The sequence below is a fragment of the Mobula hypostoma genome, chromosome 4 (assembly GCF_963921235.1).
Source record: "Mobula hypostoma chromosome 4, sMobHyp1.1, whole genome shotgun sequence".
Lineage (NCBI taxonomy): Eukaryota > Metazoa > Chordata > Chondrichthyes > Myliobatiformes > Myliobatidae > Mobula > Mobula hypostoma.
In genome coordinates this window covers 163,816,362-163,841,467 of record NC_086100.1, presented here as the reverse complement: position 1 = coordinate 163,841,467, position 25,106 = coordinate 163,816,362, and the positions used below count along the sequence as shown (strand labels likewise).

At 42.9% G+C, this 25,106-nt stretch overlaps 1 protein-coding gene across 5 annotated transcripts in view; it reads right to left on the bottom strand.

Annotated features, from left to right (window-relative positions):
* Nucleotides 1-25,106, bottom strand: part of LOC134345730 (PDZ and LIM domain protein 5-like) — a 268,407-nt gene that overhangs the window by 17,303 nt on the left and 225,998 nt on the right. For all 5 annotated transcript variants that reach the window (XM_063046860.1, XM_063046864.1, XM_063046865.1 and 2 more), the window contains 2 exons: nt 23,870-24,051; nt 5,812-6,004 (listed from right to left, as the gene is read on the bottom strand). In XM_063046860.1, the coding sequence (XP_062902930.1) occupies nt 5,812-6,004; nt 23,870-24,051 (375 nt within the window). The remainder of the gene's footprint in view (nt 1-5,811; nt 6,005-23,869; nt 24,052-25,106) is intronic.

Here is a 25,106-nt window from a genome sequence, read left to right as displayed (position 1 = left end):
CCCATCTGCTTTCACACGGTCTAGATCCCTTCATTCCCTGCCAGTTCTCGTGTCTATCTAAATGCTTCTTAAACATGGCTACTAAATCTGGTTCCACCACCTCTCCTGGCAGCACACTCCTAAAACCCACCTCTCTCCATATTAAAAAAATTTGCTTCGTAATTTGCCTCTAATTTGCACCTTCTCCAAACAGATTAGCTGTAATTTAAAAAAATAAAGCCATCCCCACCTGCTGTCAATAGACAGCACCACTTGTGTCATTCAGTCTCCTGAGCACAACAGAAGAATTAGCTTTCTGGTATAACTGAGAAGAAAGCAGACGACAAAGAGATAGAAAAATTAACCCATTCATGCTCCAAGCTACTTAAACCTTGTTCCATACACCCTTAAAGGAAACAACTATCAAACTGGAATCAAGAATCAAATATTAATTAGTCTGCATTACATTTACAAGGGCTAATCTGTTAATTGCTCATCTAAATAGGTTAGTTTAAATGCTCCATCCATTATTCAATAAATGCCTTGTAAATTGCAACCCATGTCTGTCGGCTTTATTTCTGCAGAGCGTTTTCCAAAAATAGAAGCATTGTATTCACATACAAAAAGCATAATGTCATGCAATTGTTTTAGTTGCAGGATAATATGGGAAGCAATAAATAAGGAGCAACTTTGGGAAAGGATGTTGCCTCAGAGAATGTTATGTAAAAATGCGCGTGATTACACATTGTACACAGTATTGGACCCACAATGGATGCACGGTATGTAAACAAATTGGAAGCTGTTCAGTGGAGGTTTATTAGGAGCAGGGATAGTTAGCAAGTTATTCGAGGTGGTATAGTTAGTAAATTTGCAGATGATACAGAAGTTGGCATTGTAGATAGTAATAAGATTCTCCTAATGCTACATCAAAATACAAATCAGACGGAATGAACATCTGAAGAAGGGTCTCAGCCTGAAACGTCGACTGTTTACTCTTTCCCATAGATACTGCCTGACCTGCTGAGTTCCTCCAGCATTTTGTGCATGTTGCTTTGGATTTCCAGCATCTGCAGATTTTTTTTGTGTTTGTAAATCAAATGGACAGTTGCGAAAAATGTTGGTAGGTGGAACTTAATCTCGAGAAATGCAAATAGTCATACAGGGAGAGGACTTGTGCAGTACATGCTAGGGCACAAAGGAATGTTGATCAACAGAGCAACTAAGGGATCTGTCCACACATCCCTGGGAGTAGTAATATAGGTTAATGAGGTAAGGAGGAAATTGGCATGCTTGCCCTCATACGATGGGGCATAGGATATCGAGTTGGAACATTATGTTGCAACAAAACACTGATTAGGCTGCACTTTGAGTATTGTGTGTAGTACTCAACAGATTCACTGATAGTGCATTGATACCACAGTGGCAAAGTGCTATGAAGCAGGTAGGAAAGAATTTCCACCCATTATATCTACTGTTACCCAACCCAGAGAAGCTTCTCGAAACTAGGACAGATGTGTAGATTAGCCAACTAGCACAACAATTTATAAATTATCAAATGATGACTTGCACATCAGTGGAATGCTAATCCCATGAATGGCTTTCAGCACCGAACTAGACCAATTTATTTGGCACACAGGAGTACAATTTGTTTTCCAGTGTGACCTGACTTTATAGAAATTGGTGTAATGTGCAAACTGATTCAATTCTCTGCTGACTGCCATTCAGCATCAGAAAGGGTGAAATGTGAATATGCTGAACTGGTTCTTTTCAAACTGGCTGCTCCTCTTTCAGTCTGTGAGTGACACTATTTATTTTCCTTCAGGAGTAAAGGCAGCTTTGTTTAACTGAGACATGTTGTATTAATTACACCAATTTGTAATGATCTAGAACTTGTGGGCAAACTCTAGTTTTCCTTCAATACCACTTAAATGATTTAATTTATCTTAAAGTCCAGATTAGATTACTTTGTTCACATCAATGGATGTACACGTCAAAGGGACATTTTCATTGAATTACCTGTCTTCACTCTATGTACCTTAATCCTTTTGGTTGAAACGTAAATTTCAGGGCTCAAGGGTAACAAGTGACCTATTCCCCTTCATGGTTGAAAGTTCCAACCCGAATCCTGAAGGATCTGGGCACCACCTGTTCTCTGCCCTGTTCCTTCTCCACCACCCAGTCAACATAGAACAGTATGGGGCCTTCAGTCCACCCCCTCCTTCCTACACAGCCCACAGCCTCCAATTTCCTTCCATCTAGCTACAAGTCTTAAATGACCCTATTGTATCAGCCTCAACTGAAATCGTTGACAGTGCATTCCAAACACCCACCACTCTCTGTGTTTAAAAAAAACAACAAATCTCTGACATCTCCACTGAACTTTCCTCCGCTCAACTGAAATGAATGTCCTCTAGTATTGGCCACTGCTGCCCTGGGAAAATGAAACTGGCTGTCCAATCTTCCTCTGCTTTTCATATAATTTTATATACCTGTATCAAGTCACATCTCATCCTTCTGTTCCTCCAAACTGCTAAGAATCATGCCATTACAGCCTAGCATGGAAACACCAATGCTCTTGAATGGAAAATCCTTAAAAAAAAGTAGTGGTTACGGCCCAGTCCATCACGGGTAAAGCCCTCCCCACCACTGAGCACATCTATATGAAGCGTAGTCTATCTGGATCTCTTGCTGGTTCAAAAATGGATGTCTTCACACTTGCCTGTTCATATGATTTATTAATAGCTTTCTTAGTAATTCAATCCTGCTATCTATAGTCCTTGTGGCACTACCTATCTGTGGGCCATTGCTTTGATGTTTGGTAACAAATAAGCATTAAAACAGCAGAGAGAAATTTGTAACCAAGTTTTCCCATCAGTTGTAAATCTAGATAAAAGTCTTAAAGGAATGATTTACCAACAATCAGGTTCAGGGCCTACACACTCTAAAGCAGCTCAACTCAAGACTGAAGCACAATACTTGATCTGTCCACTGGACATATTACTGCCATTGCTTAAATATTTTGGATTGCAAGGGAAAGGACTTTAGTGCTGTGTCCTTCTGAATGTGATGTGGAGTAGCTGTTTGACTCTCGAGTGGAAACGGGATGGAATCACAAACATTAGCCCATGATACAAGGTCATTGACTTGTTCTCCCCATTGATGCTGCCTGACCTGCTCAGCCTTTCTTGGTTTCATTCCCTACTGGCCACAGCCTCTCCTGGACACTGTGGTGTGGGTTTCCGTAATTGGTTTGTATGTGTAAACTCACAAGTTCTCTAATCCTCACTGGGGCAATGCAGAGCCAATGAGGAGCAGCTAGAACACACATAACTCACTTCATCAATTCATCACACAGCACCTCTGCATTCATGTACTGTATTGTGTTATACACATTTCCATACACTGCACTGCTATAATAACTATTTCATACTTCCACCCTGTTTACCATTTTAAACCCTCTATAAGTGTTTAGATTCTCATTTCTCACAAAGGAAAAAGTCATTGGCATTGTATCCATTTATTCTCAATTCAGTGGAACTCTGTGATATTTTTTCCATTTTCCACTGGATTAATTTATGATCTCATAACTTTTCAATAAAGCCTTGAGTATCTCTTGTGAGAGTCAAGTGATTTAGATGTGTACTTCCAATTCCGAGTTTCACAAACGTCTTTGTAGCTCATACTTCGATTGCTGATGCAATAACCAAATTCCACATGTTGGATTTGTTAGCTGGTGCTAACTCACCTCTGTCACATTGTTTAAAATGTCTGTCTCTGTGATTTGAGTCATAATTTCACTTCTGTTTCAGCTACCTCGCTGAATTTAACTCCTGCACATGCTGAGTCTTCTACACACTGCTAACTCAACAGCAACGTAACCTGTTGCGGAATGCAGAGCATCATTTCTCCGCGTGACGTGGAAAAAGGCCATTTGACCCATCCAGTCTATGTCTGCTCTCTGAGCAATGCCATTCCGTAAGATATAGGAGCAGATTATGGACTTCAGGAAGGGGAAGTTGGGAGAACACACACCAATCTTTTTGAATGGTCAGCAGCCTCAAGTTTCTGAACTTCATTCTCCCAGATATGGGCCCACCATATTGCTATAATTATGATAAAGGCATGCTCGTGACACATCATTAAAGGCTCTAGCAAATTCTTTCCGGTTACATCATTGTCTGGTGTGGAGGTACCAATGCACAAGATCACAGGAATCATAGGTGGGCTGTAGACTCATTCAGCTCCATCACATGCACAAACAACTCCACTATCGAGAACATCTTCCAAAAGTGAAGCCTCAAGAAAACAGTGTCCATCATTAAGGACCCTCACAAACTGGGACATGCTCTCTTCTCATTACTACCATCAGGGTGGAAGTATAGGAGCCTGAAAACCTAAACTCAGTGTTTTAGGAACAGCTTCTTCCCCTCTGCCACCAGGTTTCTGAACGGTCCATGAACCCATGAACACTTCCTTCCAATTTCTTTGGCACTATTTATTTTTATTGTAACATTGTGCCTGCACTATACTGCTGCCACAGAACAACAAGTTTCAAAACTTATGTCAATGATGACATAAGTTACTACCCCATTCAGATTCATGTAAATAGCACTGGAGGAACTGAGCAGGTCAGGCAGCATCAATGGAGAGAAATGGACAGTCGATGTTTTGTATCGAGATGCTTCAGCTGGACTGAAAACAAAGAGGGGAGACGATGAGTTTAAGTAGGTGGGGAGAAGGCGTGGAGCAAGAACTGGACTTGTTTCAGCACTTTGGTGTCAGACATATGAATCACCATGTGCTTCATCACATTTTGATTCATAAAGAGTTCAAATATAAACAAACTAAATTACTACTTGGATTGGACAGTGGTTTGTTTGGACGATTATAGACAGGCTGTGCTGAGTGATCAGGCTCAGAAGGATAAGCTAGACTGACTGTTCTTTCATCTGTTTGGGCATTGGAATACAGTTCTCAATTTAATATGAGTCATGAGAAAATAAGAAATAGACTACTCAGTGCCTTGTGCATGCTTTACGATTCTTAAAGTCATTGAGTTCTAGAGCAGGGAAAGAGACCTTGCAATCCAACTGGTCTATGCTAACCAAAATGGCCATCTAAGCTAGTCCCATTTGCCCACATTTGGCTCACATCCCTCAACATTTTCTATCCTATCCAAATATCTTTTAAATATTGACTATTCCTGCCTCAAAAATGTGTGGCCTCACCAGAGTCTTGTAGAACTGCAACACAATGTTCTAATTCCTATACTTAGTATCCTGACTGATGAAGGGCAGTGTGCCAAATGCCTTCTTCACCACCCTGTCTACCTGTGATGCCATTTTCAGGGAACAATGTAACTGTATCCGCGAGTTCTTCTGTTGTACAATGCTTCCGCAGTGCTCTACCATCCCACCCTAGTTTAACTTTGCAAAATACAACTGCTCGTATTTATCTGGATTGATTACCACTTGCCTTTCCTCGGACCGCTTTCCAAGCAGATCAAGATCCCACTGTAAGTTCTGATGATCTTTTAATAGATCATGGAAAACTTTCTGCTTCCGCACCAACGCTATATTCCTGAATATCTGAAATCTATGGATGGATTGGAAATGTGTTCAGTGATCGAGTCTCCAAAGAGTTTGTGTGCAGAATTCCAAAGTTCCACTCCCATTGGATGACACATTTCTTCTCGTGTCTGGCCTGAATCCTTTACTTTTGAAGCTGTTAGCCCTGGTTTGATTCACATGTCCGATACCAGAGTTCTGAACATCATCCCTGTTTAATCACAGCAGCATACCATCCATTACAACAATACTTTCTGCCTCTTACCTAATAACTAAGTTGCAATGGGCACACATTGGTGTCCTGTTCCCGGCAGGGATGTGTTCGGCCATTTGAACCAATGTGTTATCATCTTGCTGTGGTGGCTTGTCCACCGTAGTGCTGGGCACCTTCGCGTTGGATGTGGAATTGGCAGGAGAGACATGTGCAGTCGGCAGTGTAGTCTTGGAGATGCTGTTCACTGCAGGTGAAAGACAAAAATTATTTTTTCCCCCCTCTTGCAATGAAAATTGAACAATACCTGAAAAAGAACAAGCTGAGCTTTTCACTATCATTTCAGTACATCAGTGCAAGCTAGGCCTTTACTCTTTGGAATGTATGGAATGCAGAAGAATGAGGGCCAGACTCACAGACGCATTTAAAATTTAAGAGATCTCGGTAAGGTGGATGGTTACAGTCCTTTCTCCAGAGTAGGGGAGTCCAGACTCTGGGCATAAGTCTAGAGTAAGAGAAGTATTTAAAGGGATCTGAGGGGCAATTTTTCTATGTACAGGGTGTTGAATATATGGAGTAAGCAGCCAGAAGCCATGGTTAAGGTAGGTACAGTAGTATCCTTTAAGAAACACTTGGGTGAGTACCTGAAGAGTTGGGGCTTAGAGGGATATGGGCTGAATGCAGAAAATCGGGGCAAGCTGGGCACCATTGTCGGCACAGAAAGGTTGGGCCAAAAGACCTCTATCCATGCTGCAATGCTCTACGATTCTATGTGACAATAATAAACTCATTTCAATTCCAGATCTTGTAATGTGAGATATCCGGTGGCCAGTTTGTATACACCAATTCCCATAAATTGGCTATGAAAGCCCAGAGTTTAATGAGTTGTTGCTTTTAACCTGGCTTAGGTCTTTAATTCACCACTTACTTACCATTAAATAGCTCCCTATAGCAGGGATGACTTCATAACAGGTTAGGTAAAAGGACCTGGCAGGGCCGGTACCTATAAGAGTAACTGGAACCTTATCAAACCAACCCAAACGAAATGCTGCAAGTTACAACGAGCTCTAATAAACATGAGACACAAGAGACTGTAGATGTCAGAATCTGCAATCCAGCTGTGCTTCTCCCCCTCCACAAGTGCTGCCCGACTTGCTGAGCTCTTCTAGCACTTTGTATGTTACTATAGTAAACCTGTAAATGGCTTCTAGCATAGCAACTAACCCATCAACTTCCAGGTGGAAACCTAGCATTGTACATAAAGGGTAAAGGTGGAATTGCACACAGCTCATGTAACACATGAGACACTGAAACTTGACGCAGTATTAATTGCTATTAATTGGAAACAATAGCACACCTGCACTGAAATGGGATACAAGGAGGGCTCATCCACAAATCTATACAGGTAGAACTTAAAAAATAAAAGGTGCAATCATTCCAGATTAGACTCCAGACCTTCCAATAGCCACCAGGACACTGAAGAACAGATATGCATGCAAATTAGGGGAAGGCGTAAAAACAACAGGGTTGTAATCACAAAATACTCTGCAGATGCTGGGGTCAAAGCAACACTCACAACACACTGGAGGAACTCAGCAGGTCAGGCAGCATCCGTGGAAACAATCAGTCAACGTTTTGGGCCGGAACCCTTCGTCAGGACCAGCGAAGGGTTCCGGCCCGAAACGTTGACTGATCATTTCCACGGATGCTGCCCGACCTGCTGGGTTCCTCCAGTTTGTTGTGAGTGAACAGGGTTGTAATAGTGGATAACTTCAACTTCACTTACATAGGCTGGGATATGTTTAGTGTAAGAGTTTAGAAAGACAAGAATCTGCTCATCGTCTCCAGGAGAGTTTCTTAAAATCAATATGTAGATAGTCAAACAAGAACAGTAGAGAATGAACCTGGTCAGGTAACTGACCTCTCAGTGGGAGAAAAGTCAAGGAAAAGTAATCACAGGTTCTTAAGTTTTAAGATAACTGTAGCTGTTTCTGTGCAAGTCCATACCTATATGTGAAGGGTGGTTAAATATCAACTGCATGGGACACGTATATTCCAGTAAGATGGAGGGATAAGGATGGCAAGATAGGGGAACTTGAATGTGGGGGATATGTGGTGAAATTAGTCAAGATAAAACAGGAAGCAGATGTAAGGCTCAGAATCTAAAATCAAACTGAGCCCTTGATGATTATAATGAAGAAAAGAACTCAAGAAGGGAACACGGAAACGCAGGAAGGACCATCAATCCACCTTGGCAAGTAGGACGAAACAGAATCCCAAGGCATTCTATGTATATATCAGCAACAAGAGGATAACTATGAAAGGGCAGGACCACTCAGGATAAAGGTGGGAACATGTAATTGGATGTGGAGGATATCGATGAAGTCCTAAATGAGTACTTAGCTCAGGAGAAGGAAGTAAGTGGAGGATAGCGAGTTCAGTGTGGAACATGTTGATATGTGAGGGCATTTTAAGATTTTAAAAAAAAAGGAGGTAGTGTTATATCTTTTAAGGAATATTATAGTGAATAAGTTCCCTAGGCCTGATGAGATACATCATAGGCTACTGGGAGGCAAGAGATGACCTTCACCAATATCTTTATGCCCTCTCTAGCCACCAGCGAGGTCCTGGAGGATCAGCAAGTACCCAATGTGGCTCCATTATTCAAAAAGGGAAATTGGTATATTCCTAGAAACTACAGAAAAGTGAGTCTCATTTAGGGTAAGAAAGTGACTGAAAAGGATTCTTAGGGATAGGATTTATGACCAATTGGAAATTGGCCAAGTTAGAGATCATCAGCATGACTTTGTGTGGGATGGATTGTGTCAGACCAACTTCACTGACTTGGAATACATAGGTGTTTCTCTGGTTGGCAATCAGTGGTGAGCGGTGTGCCACAGGGGTTCGTACTGGGTCCACAACTGTTCACAATGTCCATAAGCAACTTGGAAGTGGGGATCAAGTGTAGTATCCAAGTTTGCTGATGACACCAAAGTAAATTGTGCTGAGGATATGGAGAGTCTGCAGAGAGATATAGATAGGTTAAGTGAGTGGACAAGGGTCTGGCAGATGGAGTACAATGTCGGTAAATGCGAGGTTATCCACCTTGGAAGGAAAAATGGAAGATCAGATTATTATTTAAATGGTAAAAGATTGCAGCATGCTGCTGTGCAGAAGGACTTGCGAGTGTTTATGCATGAATCTCAAAAGGTTGGTTTGGAGGTGCAACAGGCTATGAAGGAGGCAAATGGGATGTTGGCCTTCATTGCTGGAGGGACTGAATTAAAGAGCAGGAAGGTTATGCAGGGTACTGGTGAGGCTGCACCTGGAGTGCTGTCTGAAGTTCTGGTCGCCTTTCTTGAGAAGGATATACTCGCTTTGGAGGCGATGCAGAGGACGGTTGATTCCAGAGATGAGGGGGTTAGGCTATGCGGAGAGATTGAGTAACCTGGGACTGTACTCGCTGGAATTCAGAAGGATGAGAGGAGATCTTATAGAAGCACATAACATTATAAAACGGATAGATAAGATAGAGTCTGGAAAATTTTTTCCACTGGTTGTTGAGACCAGAACTAGGAGACATAGCCTTAAGATTTGGGGGAGTAAATTTAGGATGAAGATAAGGAGAACTGCTTTTCCCAAAGAGTGGTGAATCTGTGGAATTCTCTGCCAAATGAAGCAGTGGAGGCTACCTCAGTAAATATACTTAAGATAAGGTTGAATGGATTTTTGCATAGTAGGGGATTTGAGGGTTATGGGGAAAAAGCAGGTAGGTGGAGATGAGTCCATGGTCAGATCAGCCACCTTATGGAATGGCAGAGCAGGCTCGACCAGCCAGATGGCTGACTCCTGCTCCTATTTCTTATATTCTTCTGTTCAAGGAGGTGACAAAAGGTGATTGATGAAGGTAGAAATGTGGATGTTCTCTACAAGGATTTTAGTAAGGTGTTTGATAAGGTCCCACATGGGAGACTCATCCATACATGGGATCCACAGTGAACTGGCCATTTGGATTCAGATTCTAAAACATAGAGGGTGGCACTTGATTGGACTTATTCTGGCTGGAGGTCAGTGACTAGTGAATATAGATCAGTTGGAGATGGGGGCCAGAGAAATGACAAATGAACTTGGCCACTTTGGGAGACAGTACACTATAAATATCAAGTTTCTAAACAGTGCTAATATGCAGAGGGATCTTGGGATGCAAGTCCATAGCTCCCTGAAAATGGCTACACAGGTTGATTGAACGGTAAAGAAGACATCTGGTATGCTTGCTTCTATTAGTTAGAAATTACATTCAAGAGTCAGGAAATTAAGTTGCAGCTTTATGAAACAGTTAGACCCCATCTGGAACATTGTATTCAATTCTGGTTGCTTCAGTACTGAAAGGCTATCAAGGCCTTGGAGAGGTCCACCTACTTCAAAAGGGTGTCAATCATGCCAGTGCCCAAGAAGAGCTGGGTGAGCTGGCTTGATGACCATCTCCTAGTGGCAGTCACATCTACTATGATGAAGGGTTTTGAGAGGTTGGTCATGGTTAGAATCAACTCCTGCCTAAGCAATGAACCTGAACCCACTGCAATATGCCTATCGCCATAACAGGTCTACGGAGGATGCAATCTCACTGACACTCCACTCAGCCTTAGATCACTGAGACAACAGTAATACCTACGTCAGGCTGCTGTTTATTGACTACTGCTTAGCATTCAACACAGTCATACCCTCAGTTCTAATCAACAAGCTCCAAAACCTGGGCCTCTGTACTTCCTTCCGCAACTGGATCTTTGACTTCCTCACTAGGAGACCACAGTCTGTGAGGATCGGAAATAACACCTCCTCCTCATTGGCAATCAACACTGGCATGCCTCAAGGATGTGTGTTTAGCTCACTGCTCTACTGTCTCTACACCCACCAATCTGTGGCTAGGCCCAGCTATAAATTTGTTGATGACAACTATTTTTGGCAGAATTTCAGTTGGTGACAAGGAGGCTTACTGGAGCGAGACAGTTGAGTTGAGTGGTGTTACAGCAACATCAGTAAGACCAAAAAACTGACTGTGGATGTCAGGGAGCGGGAGTTCTTATTGCAATTTATAGCTTCTATTACTATGTATTGCAATGTACCGCTTTCACAAAACAACAAATTTCACAAAATGCCAGTGATATTAAACCTGATTCTGATTCAGATTCTGAGGGTGCAAACTTTTTTCACCAAGGCACTGTCTAGATTAGAGGGCATGTGCTACAAGGAGAAGATGGACAAACTGAAGATATTTTCTCTGGAGGAGCAGAGGCTGAAAGGAGATCTGATAGTGGTTTATAACATTATGAGAGCCACAGATGGAGTAGACAACAAATATCATTTTACCCGAGGGCAGACATGCATGGTGGAGGAGAGCAAATTCAAAGGAGATGTACAGGGAAGGTTCTATTTCCCCACATAGAGTGATGGGTGTCTGGAATGCGCTGCCAGTGGTAGTCATGGACATATTATCTCAGTGGCTACTTCATTAGTTACCTCCTCTACCTAATAAAGTGTCCACTGTGTTCCTCTGCTGCATGAAAGTGTAGGAACTGGAACAATATGGATTTTGTGTAAGCAGAAGGGATGAGTTTAGTTGGGCACTTGATCACTAACTTATTTGCCTGCTATAACATCGCCCGCCGAAAGGCTGGTTTCTGTGACGTCCTGATCTATGTTTTATGTGAGTGCAAGGGGATTACCTCACTATGTATAGACAGTACATGTAGGGAAGAGATTGTAAGAAAGAAAATTTAAATGTGATTCTTCCTTGGTACATGAAACATAAAGTGGAAGTCTGTAAGACAAGCTGGTGTTAGGTTGGAGTTGGATTGTTTTGAGAGAGTGCAAAAGAACCAGTTCACAGCAATGTTTTGAGGGCACAAGTCCACTGCCATAATAGTGGAAGATGACGAAAAATGTATTTTTCATGAGAAGCAGAGGTCATTGTGCAGGTGTACCCGTGTAAGAAGTTTTGAAGGGTACAAAAGGGGCACCTTCTTGGTGCAGGCAGAGAGAATTTTGCCCAAGGCTAGACCACGGCAGGTGGCTAGTGCTGACATAGGAAACAGTACATCAAGAGAGCCAGGGTATGTCCAGTCAGATTTAGATATTGACAGAGAAAGACAGACAGACAGCAAGGCTGCATGAAAGTCTGCTAGCATTTTTTAGATCAGCTCATTTAGAGGATGTGTTATTTTGATTTTTTGTACTGCTACTACTGTGGAGATCTGTTTTTTCTTTCCTTCTGTATTACATTTGTGCGCATGTGCCGGTCGTGCATGCAGCCTGGTACAGCCGTTCCGATCTATTCTTACTTTCTTCTTCTTACTTTTTAATTTACATTATTTTTTGTATTTTTTTTCTCACGGTAACACGTCGAAGCTGCACCCTCTCTAACATGCTGGTACGGAGTGTTTTATTTGGGTTTTCTTTAGTGCTGGAAATGGTTACATCTCGACACGTGGGACAGAAGCAAGGTCGCATTGTGTATTCCATGGACCAGCAAAGACCGGCCAGCTTAGCGAACAGAGCGGTGGACACCCTTGCTGAAATCCGGAGGAAAACACATAGAGGGGGATCACAAAGCCGAGGAAAGAGGACCGGGTCGAGACAACAGAGTCTTTTGGAGAAGAGGAGTTCGGTGGGTAATACCGTTCCGGCTGACCGGAAGTGCACTGAAAGCTGTAAGCGTAAAGGAGTTCAGTGCTTACTGTTCTGGCCAACAACGGATGGTGCAATCCGGGGTATATTACGATCGAGGAACGTGTTTGCAGACTGGACTTTTTACTGTTGGACTTCGGCCACATTCCACCGTGATACAACACTTGGCGGCATGGGAGGTCGTTCCTGCCTGTGGCCATCGAACGTGCAGCTCCTCCCGTAGAGGGTCAGACACCCTGAGCCAATAGACTGGTCCTGGACTTATCTTCCATCTGGCATAGTTTGCATTTTGGTGTTTGATTGTTGGGGTTTTTTGTATTGCTATATTTACGCTCTACTCTTGGTTGGTGTGGCTTAACGAAACCAAATTTCCCTCAGGATTAATAAAGTATATCTATCTATCTATTTGTGCTAGTTCTAATAAAGTGTATTCATGTGACCTTGAACAGGCATGTTGTCTTGTTTGTTTGCGAATGCCCAGATCTGAACCAGGAAAGAACACAAAGAATTTTAAAATAATTTTTCTTTACAGAGGTAATGTGGAATGGTAGGGTATAAGAAATGGTACAAGAACAATGGAAGTTGTGGAGTGAGGAGCATTTGATCCAGGACAAGCAATTGCCCATTGATGTCAGCTTGTAATAAAGGAAGCCCAGTGAATTTTTTCCATCCACGCTCCCAGTGTAGTTCTGGCCTTGCTGCTGTGACTACTCAGTGAATTGACTTAAGCAGTGGAAACTATGGACCTGCCACAGGCTATTAGCTGCTAAAGGTTTCTCCCACAGTTTCCAACCCTCACTGTCAGCAGAAGCAATTATGTTAATTTATTTTAAAATTAAACTTCATTCCTTTGTAAAGAAACGCAACTTCATTCATATGAATAAGTCGGCGTTAAATTTGCCAGTCAGCACCAGATACAAGGTGCGTCAGTCATTTGGTTCATTATGTTACTGAAAGCCACTTGACTTGTTGCTGCGTCTGGCTGCAGCAAAATAATGGGATGCAAAACTGTCTAACCCGCAGCATTTTCTGTACTTCTTGGCTGTAGCGTACAGATGCACAGGTCCCATGTACAGGCAGACAGCAGGTCCTATACATGCTGACATGGACACTGGCCAGAGAAACCCTCCACAGAAGTGTCAGCTGATCAGTGAACACAATCCACCCAATTTTTAGTGTCAGCTGTGACAAAAGAACCAGTTATCAGAAGATTGATGCCGATAAGAGGACAAAGGGGGAACATGCAAGGTGCTAATAAGAGAGAGACGAGAGAGATTACCGAAAGGAGACACGGTTCCGGGTATTGTCAGAGACCGGTGGCTTTGAACCCTGAACTGTTTGAAGTTTGATGGACAGGCGATACCCCAGCAGGGGGATAAAAAGGGACAGGTTCGCTAAGGCAACAGACACATGACTCCACGAGGTAACGAGACCCTGAAAGCGGTGTGCCCCCCCCCCCACAAGTTGGTGGGAGTTTTTGAAGGTCTGGTCGCGGGACCAGCCATAGACGCACAGGGTGGAAAGATATGGTTGGGCGGGAACCTGGTGTGTGTGTCCGCCCTTGCCTGGGTGCCGGGTTCACTGCAGAAGAACGATCGTATCTGGAACGGAGGGGTCACAGTCGGTGACCTCAGAAGACATTACAAAGAGCTCGCCTGAAAGCTATCCGCGAGGAATATGGAAGGTCTGTTTGGAAACCGATTTGCAAATTCATTCGTTTTTTCTCTCTCTCTCTCTCCCCAATGACACAACGGCGACTACTACGAACTGAATTAAACTGAACTCTGTGTCACTTGATGACTGATCATTTTACCCCTAGACTGCGATAGAGCTTGGTTGATCCTATTCTAGTTCTGTGTACATGTGTGTTTTATCATTGCTAAACTGTTGCATTTATATCCTTTTGATTAGAGTACTGTGTTGCTTATTTCTTTAATAAAACTTTCTTAGTTCCAGTAATCCAGACTCCAACTAAGTGGTCCATTTCTGCTGGTTTGGCAACCCAGTTACGGGGTAAGTAACACAGCGTAAACCATTTTGCCCTGCACCATATGTCCCGGGCTAAATTTTTGACTGTTTTGCATCTTGGCCCCAGAGGAACACTGTTTCACTCAGCAGTATCTATGTATGGCTTGAATGATAATCAAACTTGATTTAGCTTGATTTTTGCTTGATTTGAAATGGCCCATTTCTGTGCGGTAATCTTCACAGACTTCTCAAAGTCCAATCTGTTGCTAAATAAAACATAGATCAGTAAAGTACTGGACAGACCACTGTGTTTTAAGAGAATTATGAGTCAAAAAAAATTGGATCTTGCAAGAAGCTACTTAAATTGAGGTATGGCAAATTACGATAGGATAAGATAGGAGCGAAGGGGCATTGACTGGGAGCAGCTGCTGTCAGACACATTCACAGCTAACATGCCAGAAGTTGTTTAAAGACAAGGTGATCAGAGTTCAGAATCACCATGCTCCCACATGCAGGGGCGGCGCTGAGGTGGTGCTAGCTGGTGCTATAGCACCAGCAGAAATTACAATAGCACCACCAAGAAATTAACTGAAATTTGACATACAAATTGCAGCTGCTTTGCTTTCTCTGTATAGTTTTGAATACAGCTTGTTTCTCCAGTTGATCCAGTGAAACAGCGCCCCCAATTACCATAGCACCCACACAGCAATGAAGTTATAAACTCTGTACTGATCTAAGGTCAGATCCACTCTTCACTTCTGCTTATTCGTTTGTTGTCAATGTCTTGCCGTTGCTGTCCTCAGATCAGTTAAGCTGATCTAAGATCACTTAAGGTGGTGATGTCACTCACTCTCACACGCGAGAGATTGATAATATACATCCAGGCGCAGATCCATGGTCTCGCGAGACTACTGGATGCCACACACATACATACATTATGCTTTTACAAGCTAGCGTGGGCCTGGCACGTGCATTATTTTGGCCGGCGTGAAAAATGCATCGATTTTTAGTGAGAAAACGACCTCATCCAGAGGAATCAGTGGTGTCTCAGCCACAGCCTGTCTTAATTGAAAGTGACATGCAGAATGAAGTAAGTGGGGATGAGGACGACAGTAGTTTATCGAAGGAGTGTGAGGGCGAAGCAGAGGAACAAGAAATGGAGCGGGATTCAGAAGAGAACATGGATGAAGCTGCTCAGTGCTAGTGGGAACACTGTTAGCGATTTTAGGCAGCAGCCTGAGGAAGGATCCCATCGGCCAGCATTGAAAAAGTATCCTTCGCTGCTTGCAACAGTTTGGCAATCAGCAAAGGAGTTTTATTCGTGGCTGGTTTGACTGGCTGGAATATTCGATTACGAAAAGATACTACGTTCTGCTTCGCATGCAGGCATTTCCTGTGTGGAGGTCATGGGTTCCATTCTGAGTCTACCTTCACTGTCACTGATTACTGTAACTGGCGGAAAGCTACTACAGCTTTCAAAACCCACCGTGTAAGTGCAGCTCATAAGTTTGCTATGGAGGCATGGGCCGAATTCAGGTTGAGAAAACAAGACGGTTCAAGATTGGGAAATATGCTTGACAAAGGACATGCAAAGATTGTCCAAGAAAATCGTGAATATATGAGAGTAGTGGCTGAGTCTCTACATTATACTGCGTGCCAAGGCATTGCCCAGTGAGGACACAGGCAGGATGATGGATCTGGCAATAGGGGAAACTTTGCTGAGTTGCTCAGTGTAATTGGACAGTTTGATAAGACTGTAGCTTAAAAAAAGAGGACAATCCTGGAAATGCAAACAACACCCATCATAATATCCAAAATGAAATTATGGTTATTATGGCAGCTATGCTCAGATGTCAAATAAGTGCAGAAATCAAGGAGTCTGGACACTTTGCATCATGGTGGATGAAAGTAAAGACTTGAGTAAAAAGGAGCAAATATCAGTGGTGGTGCGGTATTTGAATAACGAAACAGTGCTTGAAGAATTCTTGCACTTCACTCCAGCAGAAGGGTTGGACACAGAGTCGCTTCTTAAAAGCATTGAACAGACACTCGCCCAGTGTGTTATTGATAAGAACGCGTGTCTGGGTCAGTGTTATGACGGGGTGGCAGTGATGTCCGGGTGCAATAACGGGGTACAAGAGAGGTTCAGGAAAGAGGTCCCGCAGACATTATATATACACTGCCATGCTCACAGACTTAACCTTGTTTTAGTGGATGTTGTGAGCAATGTAAAACAAGCGGGCAGGTGAGTTTTTGAAACTGTGCAGCTGCTTTACAACTTCTTTTCAAACTCTGCTGCCCACGATCTTTTCATGAAGAAACAGAGAAAACTGGAATCAACTGCACAGCCCGTGGAGTTGAAGAAATTGTCAGATACACGCCGGGCATGGCGGTATACAGCTCTGTGGGCTGTAAGGAAATCACTCCCTGCCATTCTAGCTACACTATAGGATATTATGGGTGAACCAAATGCACGGAGGAAAACAGAGCTGTAAATGGACTGATTGACGAGCAGTTTGCTTTACTTCCCACTCTGTTTGAGGATTTATTCCCAGTCACCAAGTTCATATCAGACCAGCTACAATCTCCCAGTTTGGAGCTTTCATCCGCTGTGGACTTGGCTCAGTCTGTAATCGATGCACTCTCAGCAAAACGGGGAGAGGAATCATCAAGTGAAATTCATGCAAGAGCTCGGGATCTGTGCATCAAGGCCGATATACAGAGCAGACCACATGAAAGGAGACATGCCCAGCCACCCTGCCACCTACATGATTTTGTTGTTGAGACCCAAACTGAACGTACACCTGTCACATGCTCTGATGACCTTCACAAGCACTGTTTCTATCTGGTTTTAGACAGACTTCTGACTGAAATGAAGAGACGGTTCTCAGTTGAGACTGGGGGTGGTCTGACTGCAGTCTCAGCATTGAGTCCCAAACACAAGTTCTTCCTAGACAAGAATTGTCTTTGGCCAATGGCCGAATACTATGGAGTGACTGAATAGAACCTGACTGCAGAGCTACATCAGGTTCGGCGTCTGCTGAAAACAAAACAAAAGCAAGGACAGACAGTGAATGATACAGTGGAATTTCCAGCTCGAATGAGACCCTACTGCGATACATTTATAGATTTATACGAACTAATCTGCATATCACTGACTCTACCTGTGACATCTGCCTCATGCAAACGGAGTTTCTCTTGCCTCAGACGCCTCAAGAACTACCCAAGGAATAGCAGCGGCGATGCTCGGAACAGCCACTTGGCCCTGTTGGCCATAAACAGCCAGAGGACCAAGGCACTTGACATCCAGAAAATCATTGATGCTTTCGCCACCAATCAGAACAACAGACGGATTGTACTTCTTTGAAAGCATCAATGGTGAATGCAGTTGATTTTTTAAAAAAAATTTGGGCCAAGACTAATGCTGATCATTGTTATTATTATTTTGTGGTGGATACCCCATAGTCCTTATGTTTCCTGCAAATCCTAAAATATTACACTTACTGCTATTAAGCCTAGTGGTTTTGCTTAGACTTCCAAGCGGTGATTCTGTTGATTTTTGTTTTATATTCAGTAGCCGAATTAATTGAGATATTGCATGGTCAGAGTACGATTTGTCTGACTCCTGGTAAAGCCTTGCATCTGTTGTTTGCTCTATTTGACTTTAATAACGGTGTATCTTTTGGCATTGTCTGTCCATGTAATGCGAATAGCAGTGGACATTGTGGATTAGTGTTGTGTTTTCCAGTTGAAAAGCATGCATTTGATGCTGATTGCAGGACTGGTGCGTGATTCACGTTGTGCACTGTGGGTCGGATGCTCTTGGTTTGTTTGTTTATGCTCTGTGTAGCCTGGGTTGTCTCCAATGCTGTTGACACTGTCACAGTTCACTCCTATATTATATCTATCAATTGCTGTTGCATTTGAATCAACAGAGGCATTTATAGTAGGCACATAATGCTTGACACTGACTTTTGAATGCCACGCGCCTGGCCTTGCGAATACATATTACCATACAGTACATCCCTCAGCACCATCACTGAATAATTCAGCCCCACTGTAGCACCAGCAAGAAAAAAATCTCTGGTGCTGCCAGTGCCCACGTGGCATAAGAACAAGGATCATAAGCTAAAGGATAAAATTAAATGAGTACTTTGTGTCAGCATTTACTGAGCAGAAAGAATTGGAGGATAGTGAGAACAGGGTGGAGCATACCAATGTACTGGGATACTTTGAGATTAAGGAGGAAGTAGTGCTGGGCCTTCTGAAAAACCATTGAGGTGAATGAGTCCCCAAGGCCTGATGACATGTATCCCAGAATATTGAAAGAAGCAAGTAGGAGATTTCTGGGGCTTAGAGCAGGAACTTTGTATCCTCACTGGCAACAGGCCAATTCCCGGAGGACTGCAGGATAGCAAATGTTGTGCCTTTGTTAAAGAATGGAACTTGAGATAATCCAGGTAATTATAGGTCAGTGAGCCTCATATCATCATAACAATAAGAATATGATAATTTGGAAGCTAAATTTTTCAGCGTGGGGGATTAATGAAAATGGCTGGTTGATGGTCGCTGGGCCGAAGAGTCTGTTTCTGTACTGTATGTCTCTGTGATTTTGAGATGATGAAACTACTGGATGCTTGCTCAATATGGATGACCAATGATCTTTCCAGAAGGAAATCTGTCAAACTTTGCCCCATCTTGCTTATGCACAACTCTGGATCCACAACTATGATTGAATCGTCAATGCTTTGACATGGCTTAGACACTCAGTTCCAGGCTATTAAGGATGGGGACTGAGTCCTTTCATTCCTGATCCAAATTAAAAGATTCTCAAATTACCAAGGCAAACAATGGACACCTCTGTGGAGAATGAGTTGTTCAAAATAAAATATTGTTTTGCCATTCCTGTAGTTTTAAGAACAGTTTGTACTGAAACTATGAATTTTCTTGAGACTCCAAACCTGCCAAACGATCAGTAATTAAACTTTAGCATCTGTTTGCTTATAGTGCAGCCTACTCAAAATTGGTATCATGTTAGTTGTAATATACTTTCAGTTATTGATAAAGAATCTTGCTAATTTGCAGTCACAATTAAACACGGTTGTAAATGTTGTTCACTACCCTGACGATTCTAGTACTAACACAAATTACAAGCATTCAATTCCATCAAAATTCTCTGATATACCATTAAAACAACCATCAGAGAGAACACATTCACAATAGTCTAATGTCCAAACACATAATAAATTCAAGAGCATCACGTTAATCCTTGCTTCACTCTCCTCAGACACTCCCAGACCTGCCCACTTGCCTTCATCAATAAAGACAGAAAATGCAAACACTTTCTTAGAAGGTAAGGAGGTTTGGCATGTCAATGAATGCTCTAACAAACTTCTACAGATGTACTGTTGAAAGTATCCTGACCAGTTGCATCATGGTCTGGCAAGGCAATTCAGAAGTGCAAGAAATAAGAAGTTGCAGAGAGTACTGGGATCAGCCCAATGTATCACGGGTGTATCCCTCTCTACCACCAGAAGTATCTACATGAAGTGCTGCCTCAAGGAAACATCCATCATCAAAGATCTCCATCATTCAGGCCAAGCCATCTTCTTGTAGCTGCCATCCAGCATGAGGTTCTGAAGCCTGAAGTCCCACTCTGCCAGGTTCAAGAGCAGTAACTTCTCTTAAGTTATTAAGTGCTTGAACTGACCCACACAGATCTAATTACTACCTCAACTCTTCCACTATTTTGCACGATCATGACATTTTTTATCTTCTAATTGTATTCTTTCTTGCATAATTCATAATTATCTCATGAATGTTGAGTATCTAATGTTCCGTGCCTGTGATGCTGCTCCAAGTAATTTACCATTGCAGCTGCACATGTGCATATGACAATAAACTGGACTTTACTTTGAAATACTCCACTCTTTAGGCCAAATCTCTGGGAAGAGACAGAGTCAATATTTAAGAGTTGAAGGTCCTTTGTCAGTACTGGAAGGAGACAGAACAAACAAGAGAAAATCTGCAGATGCTGAAAATCCAAGCAACACACAACACAAAATGCTGGAGGAACTCACAGGCCAGAGAGCATCTATGGAAAAGAGGGAACAATCAACGTTTCAGGCCAAGACCCTTCATCAGGACTGGAGGGAAAAAACGATGAGGTGGGAGGAGGGTAGGGAGAAATACAAGGTAGTAGGTGATAGGTGAAACTGTGAGGGGGAGGGGTGAAGTAAAGAGCTGGGAAGTTGATTGGTGAAAGAGATAAAGGGCTGGAGAAGGGGAAAATCTGATTAAGAGAGCAGAAGGCCATGGAAGAAAGGGAAAGGGAGTGGGGTAGCACCAGAGGGAGGTGATGGGCAGGTAAGGAGATAAGGTGAGGGGGGAAATGGGAATGGGGACTGGTGAAGGAGAGGGGTGGAGGGCATTATTGGAGCTTCAAAAAATCAATGTTCATTCCATCAGGTTGGAGGCTACCTAGACAGAATACAAGATGTTGCTTCTCCAACCTGAGTGGCCTGATTGCAGCAGTAGAGGAGGCCATGGACTGAAATGTTGGAATGGGAATGGGAAGTGGAGTCAAAATGGGTGGCCACTTGGAGATCCTGATTTTTCTGACAGATGATCCCAACAGGCTCAGAGGTGAGGTGTCACCTCACCTGGAAGGACTGTTTGGGGCCCTGAATGGTAGTGAGGGAGGAGGTGTAGGGTCAGGTGTAGGAGACGAAACAAACTCTTTAAGCCGAAGGCATGGTGGGGGTAGGTGGGAAAACTCTGAGGGGATAAAACTGGGGTTACCATGGGAAGTTGAAGCAATGCTTCTCTTCCCTCAAGTGCAGCTGAGTATTTCCAGTATTTTAATGTTATTTCAGACTTCCAGCTCCTGTTTTCTATAACTTTTTCCTTCATTGCTCTATTCTCTGGATAAATTTGGTTAATTAACTATTTCCTCATCTCACATGAGAGTGGAATTGAACTGCATCAACAGGAGTTACCGTAAACAGCATCAGCTATAGTACAATGACTTAGCGCTGAGTCCAAAGATTGTTGGGTCAATTCCCACTCCAGAGATTCAATGCAGAAACCTTGCTTGGTAGCCCCAGCTTGCTGCCTGGATTAAAAGGTATATGCTGTAAGGAGAGATTGGACAAACCAGGGCTGCATTCTCTAAAGTGGTAGAAGCTGAGGGGAGATTTGATAGAGGTTTATAAAATTATGTGAGGCATGGTTAGAGAACCAGAATCTTTTTTTTCCCCCAGGATTGAAATCTAGTGGGTCTCAATTAAGGTTAAGAGGGAAAAAGTCCAAAGGAGAAGTGTAGAACAAACCTTTACACAAATAACGGAGGGTGCCTGGAATGTGCTGCCAAGGGTGTTGATGGCGGCAAAAATAATACAGCCATTTTAGAAGCTCTTAAATAAGCACATGGATGTGCAGAGAATGGAAGGATATGGACATTATACAGCCAGAAAGTATTAGTTTATTTAGGCTTTTAAATAGTTTGGCACATTGTGTGGTAAGAAGGGCCTATTCCTGTGCTGTACTATTCTTTGTTCTAATAAACTATATTTACCAAGTTTAAATGGCAGAGCGAATTTAATGCAGACAAGTGTGAGGTGTTGCAATTCGGGAGGACAAGCTAGAGTTGGACTTACACTGTGATTGGTAGGGCACTGCCAAGGGTAGAAGAAAGTGTTCTGGAAATACAGATCCATAATTCCTTTAAAGTGGTGTCACAGTTAGATAAGGTTGCCAAGAGAGCCTTTGGCACATGGCCCTTCAGAAACCAAGGAACAGAATACAGGAGTTGAGGTGTTATGTTAAAGCTGTATAAGACATTGGTGAGGCCCAATTTGGAGTACTGTGTGCAGTTCTGGTCACCTACCATAGGACCATGAGACATGGGAGCAGAATTAGGTCACTTGGCCCATCGGGTCTGCTGATTTATTATCCTTCTCAACCCCATTCTCCCATAACCATCGACACCTGGGCAAATCAAGAACCTATCAATCTCCACTTTAAATGTACTCAATGACTTGCCTTCAACAACCATCGGTGGCAACGAATTCCACAGATTCACTATCCTTTGGCTAAAGAAATTCCTCCTCATCTTTGTTCTAAATTGATGTCCTTCTATTCTGAGATTGTGCTCTCTGGTCTGAGATCCACCCACAAAAGGCTGCAACCACTCTATTTAGGCCTTTTAATATTCAATAGGTTTAACAAAATCCTTTCTCATTCTTCTAAACTCCAGCAAGTACAGGCCCAGAGCCATCAAATGATCCTCGCTTGTTAACCCTTTCATTCTCAGAATTATTCTTGTTAACCTCCTCCAGACCCTCGTCAATGTCAGCACATCTTTTCTTAGATAAGGGTCTATCTATAGGAAAGATATCAATAAGATTGAAAGCAAACAAAGATAATTCTCAAAGAAGATGCCAGACTTGAGGACCTGAGATATAGGACAAGTTTGAATAGGTTAGGACTTTATTCCATACAGCAAAGGAGAATGAGGGGAGATAGGCGAGGAAAGAGGACTGGGTTGAGTCAACAGAGACTTATGGAGAAGAGGTGGGTAATACCGTGCGGGCTGACCGGAAGTACACTGGGAGCAGTAAGCGTAAAGAAGTTGGGTGCTTACTGATCTGGTTAACAACAGATGGTGCAATCTGGGTCATATTACGATCGAGGAACGTGTTTGTAGACCCTATATTGAACTTTTTACTGTTGGACTTCGGCCACATTCCACCGTGATACAACACTTGGCGGCACGGGAGGTCGTTCCTGCCTGTGGCCATCGAACGTGCAGCTCCTCCCATGGAGGGTCAGACACCCTGAGCCAATAGACTGGTCCTGGACTTATTTTCCATCTGGCATAGTTTGCATTTTGTTGTTTGATTTTTTGTGGTTTTTGTATTGCTATATTTACGCTCTATTCTTGGTTGGTGTGGCTGTAACTAAACCAAATTTCCCTCAGGATTAATAAAATATATCTATCTATCTATATGATAGAGGTATACAAAATTATGTGGGTTATAGATAGGTTAAATGCAAGCAGGCTTTTTCTACTGAGGTTGGATGAGACTAGAACTAGAGGTCATGGATTAATGATGAAAGGTGACATGTTTTTTCACTCAGATTGTGATGAGTGTGTGGAACAAGCCTCCAGCAGAAGTGGTGGATTCAGGTTTGATTACAATGTTTAAGAGAAATTTGGATAGGTACATGAGTGGAGGGTAATGCTCCTGGTACAGGTTAATGGGACTAGGAGAATAATAGTTCGGTATGGATTACAAGGGCCAAATTGCCTTTTTCTGAGCTGCAGTGTTCTATGACTCTATGAATTACCTCACTGACTAGAAAACACTTCAGGATGTCACAAGTTTTTGAAAACTATTGAACAATGTTTGAGATTCGTGCTTTAAGTAATTTTACAACAAGGTGAAACCTATTTTACCTGCTGAGTTTCCAGGTTGCCAAACAGTTGTCTTGGCTGCACCAGGGACTCCCGAGGGCTTGAAGGTTGGGCCGGATCCAGCAGCAGCAGGGGAGGTGCGGCAGACTCCGCTGGGTTTTGACATGGGTTTGACAGAGGCTGTTGCCGGGCCAATGGGTTGCAGAACCTCAGGGTGCTCTCCACTGTAAATGAATAGGAGAAATCGATTCTCAGTTCCTTGAACATCACTCCCACAGTCATCAGCTTCCTACAGATGCGGAAATCCCGCACAGAGCTTTAAGTTTCAAGACTTACCAAACTATCCTGTGATTGTGACAGTGCAATGAGCTTTCTACAGAACTAACCAGTGTCTCCTGCAAATGCACACAAGAAGCAGTCTGAAGTACCCACCTACTTCAAGCTGGGTTCAATTACACTGGTGCCTAAAAACAATGTGGTAAACTGCCTCATTGACTATTGTCCAGTAGCAGTTACATCTACTGTGTTTTGAGAGGTTGGAGATGAAACACATCAACTCCTGCCTGAGGAGCAACTTGGATCCACGCCACCGTGCCTACTGGCGAAACAGGTCAACAGAAGATGCTATTTCATTGGTTATTCACTCAGACCTGGAACACCTGAACAGTGAAGATGCTTACAACAGGATGCTCTTCATTGACTACAGCTCCGCATTTAACACCATCATCCCAACAAAACTAATCAATAACCTCCAAGAAGCAACCCCCTTGTGCAAATGGATCCTTGATTTTCTCACTTGCAGTACCCAAACAGTTCAGATTGGCATCCCCTCTGCAATCTCCATCAGCACAGGTGCACAAGGCTACTGCTCTACTCGCTGCACACTTAGGACTGTGAGGCCAAGCACAGTTCCAACGCCATATTTAAGTTTGTTGACAGCACCACTGCTATCGGCCTTATCAAAAGTGGTGATGAATCAGCTTATAGGAGGAAGACTGAAAATCGGACTGAGTTGTGCAACAACTACATCTCGTTCAATGCCCGCAAAGCTATAGAGCTGATTATGGAGGAGAAAACTGGACGTCCATGAGCCAGCCCTCATCAGGGGATCAGAGGGTCAGCTACTTTAAATTCCTCGGTGTTATCATTTCAGAGGATCTGTCCTGAGTCGATCACGCAAGTGCCGTTACAAAGAAGGCACAGCAGAACCTTTATTTTCTTAGAAGTTTGCAAAGAAATGGCATGTTATGTAAAAAAAAACTTTGACTAACTTCTATAG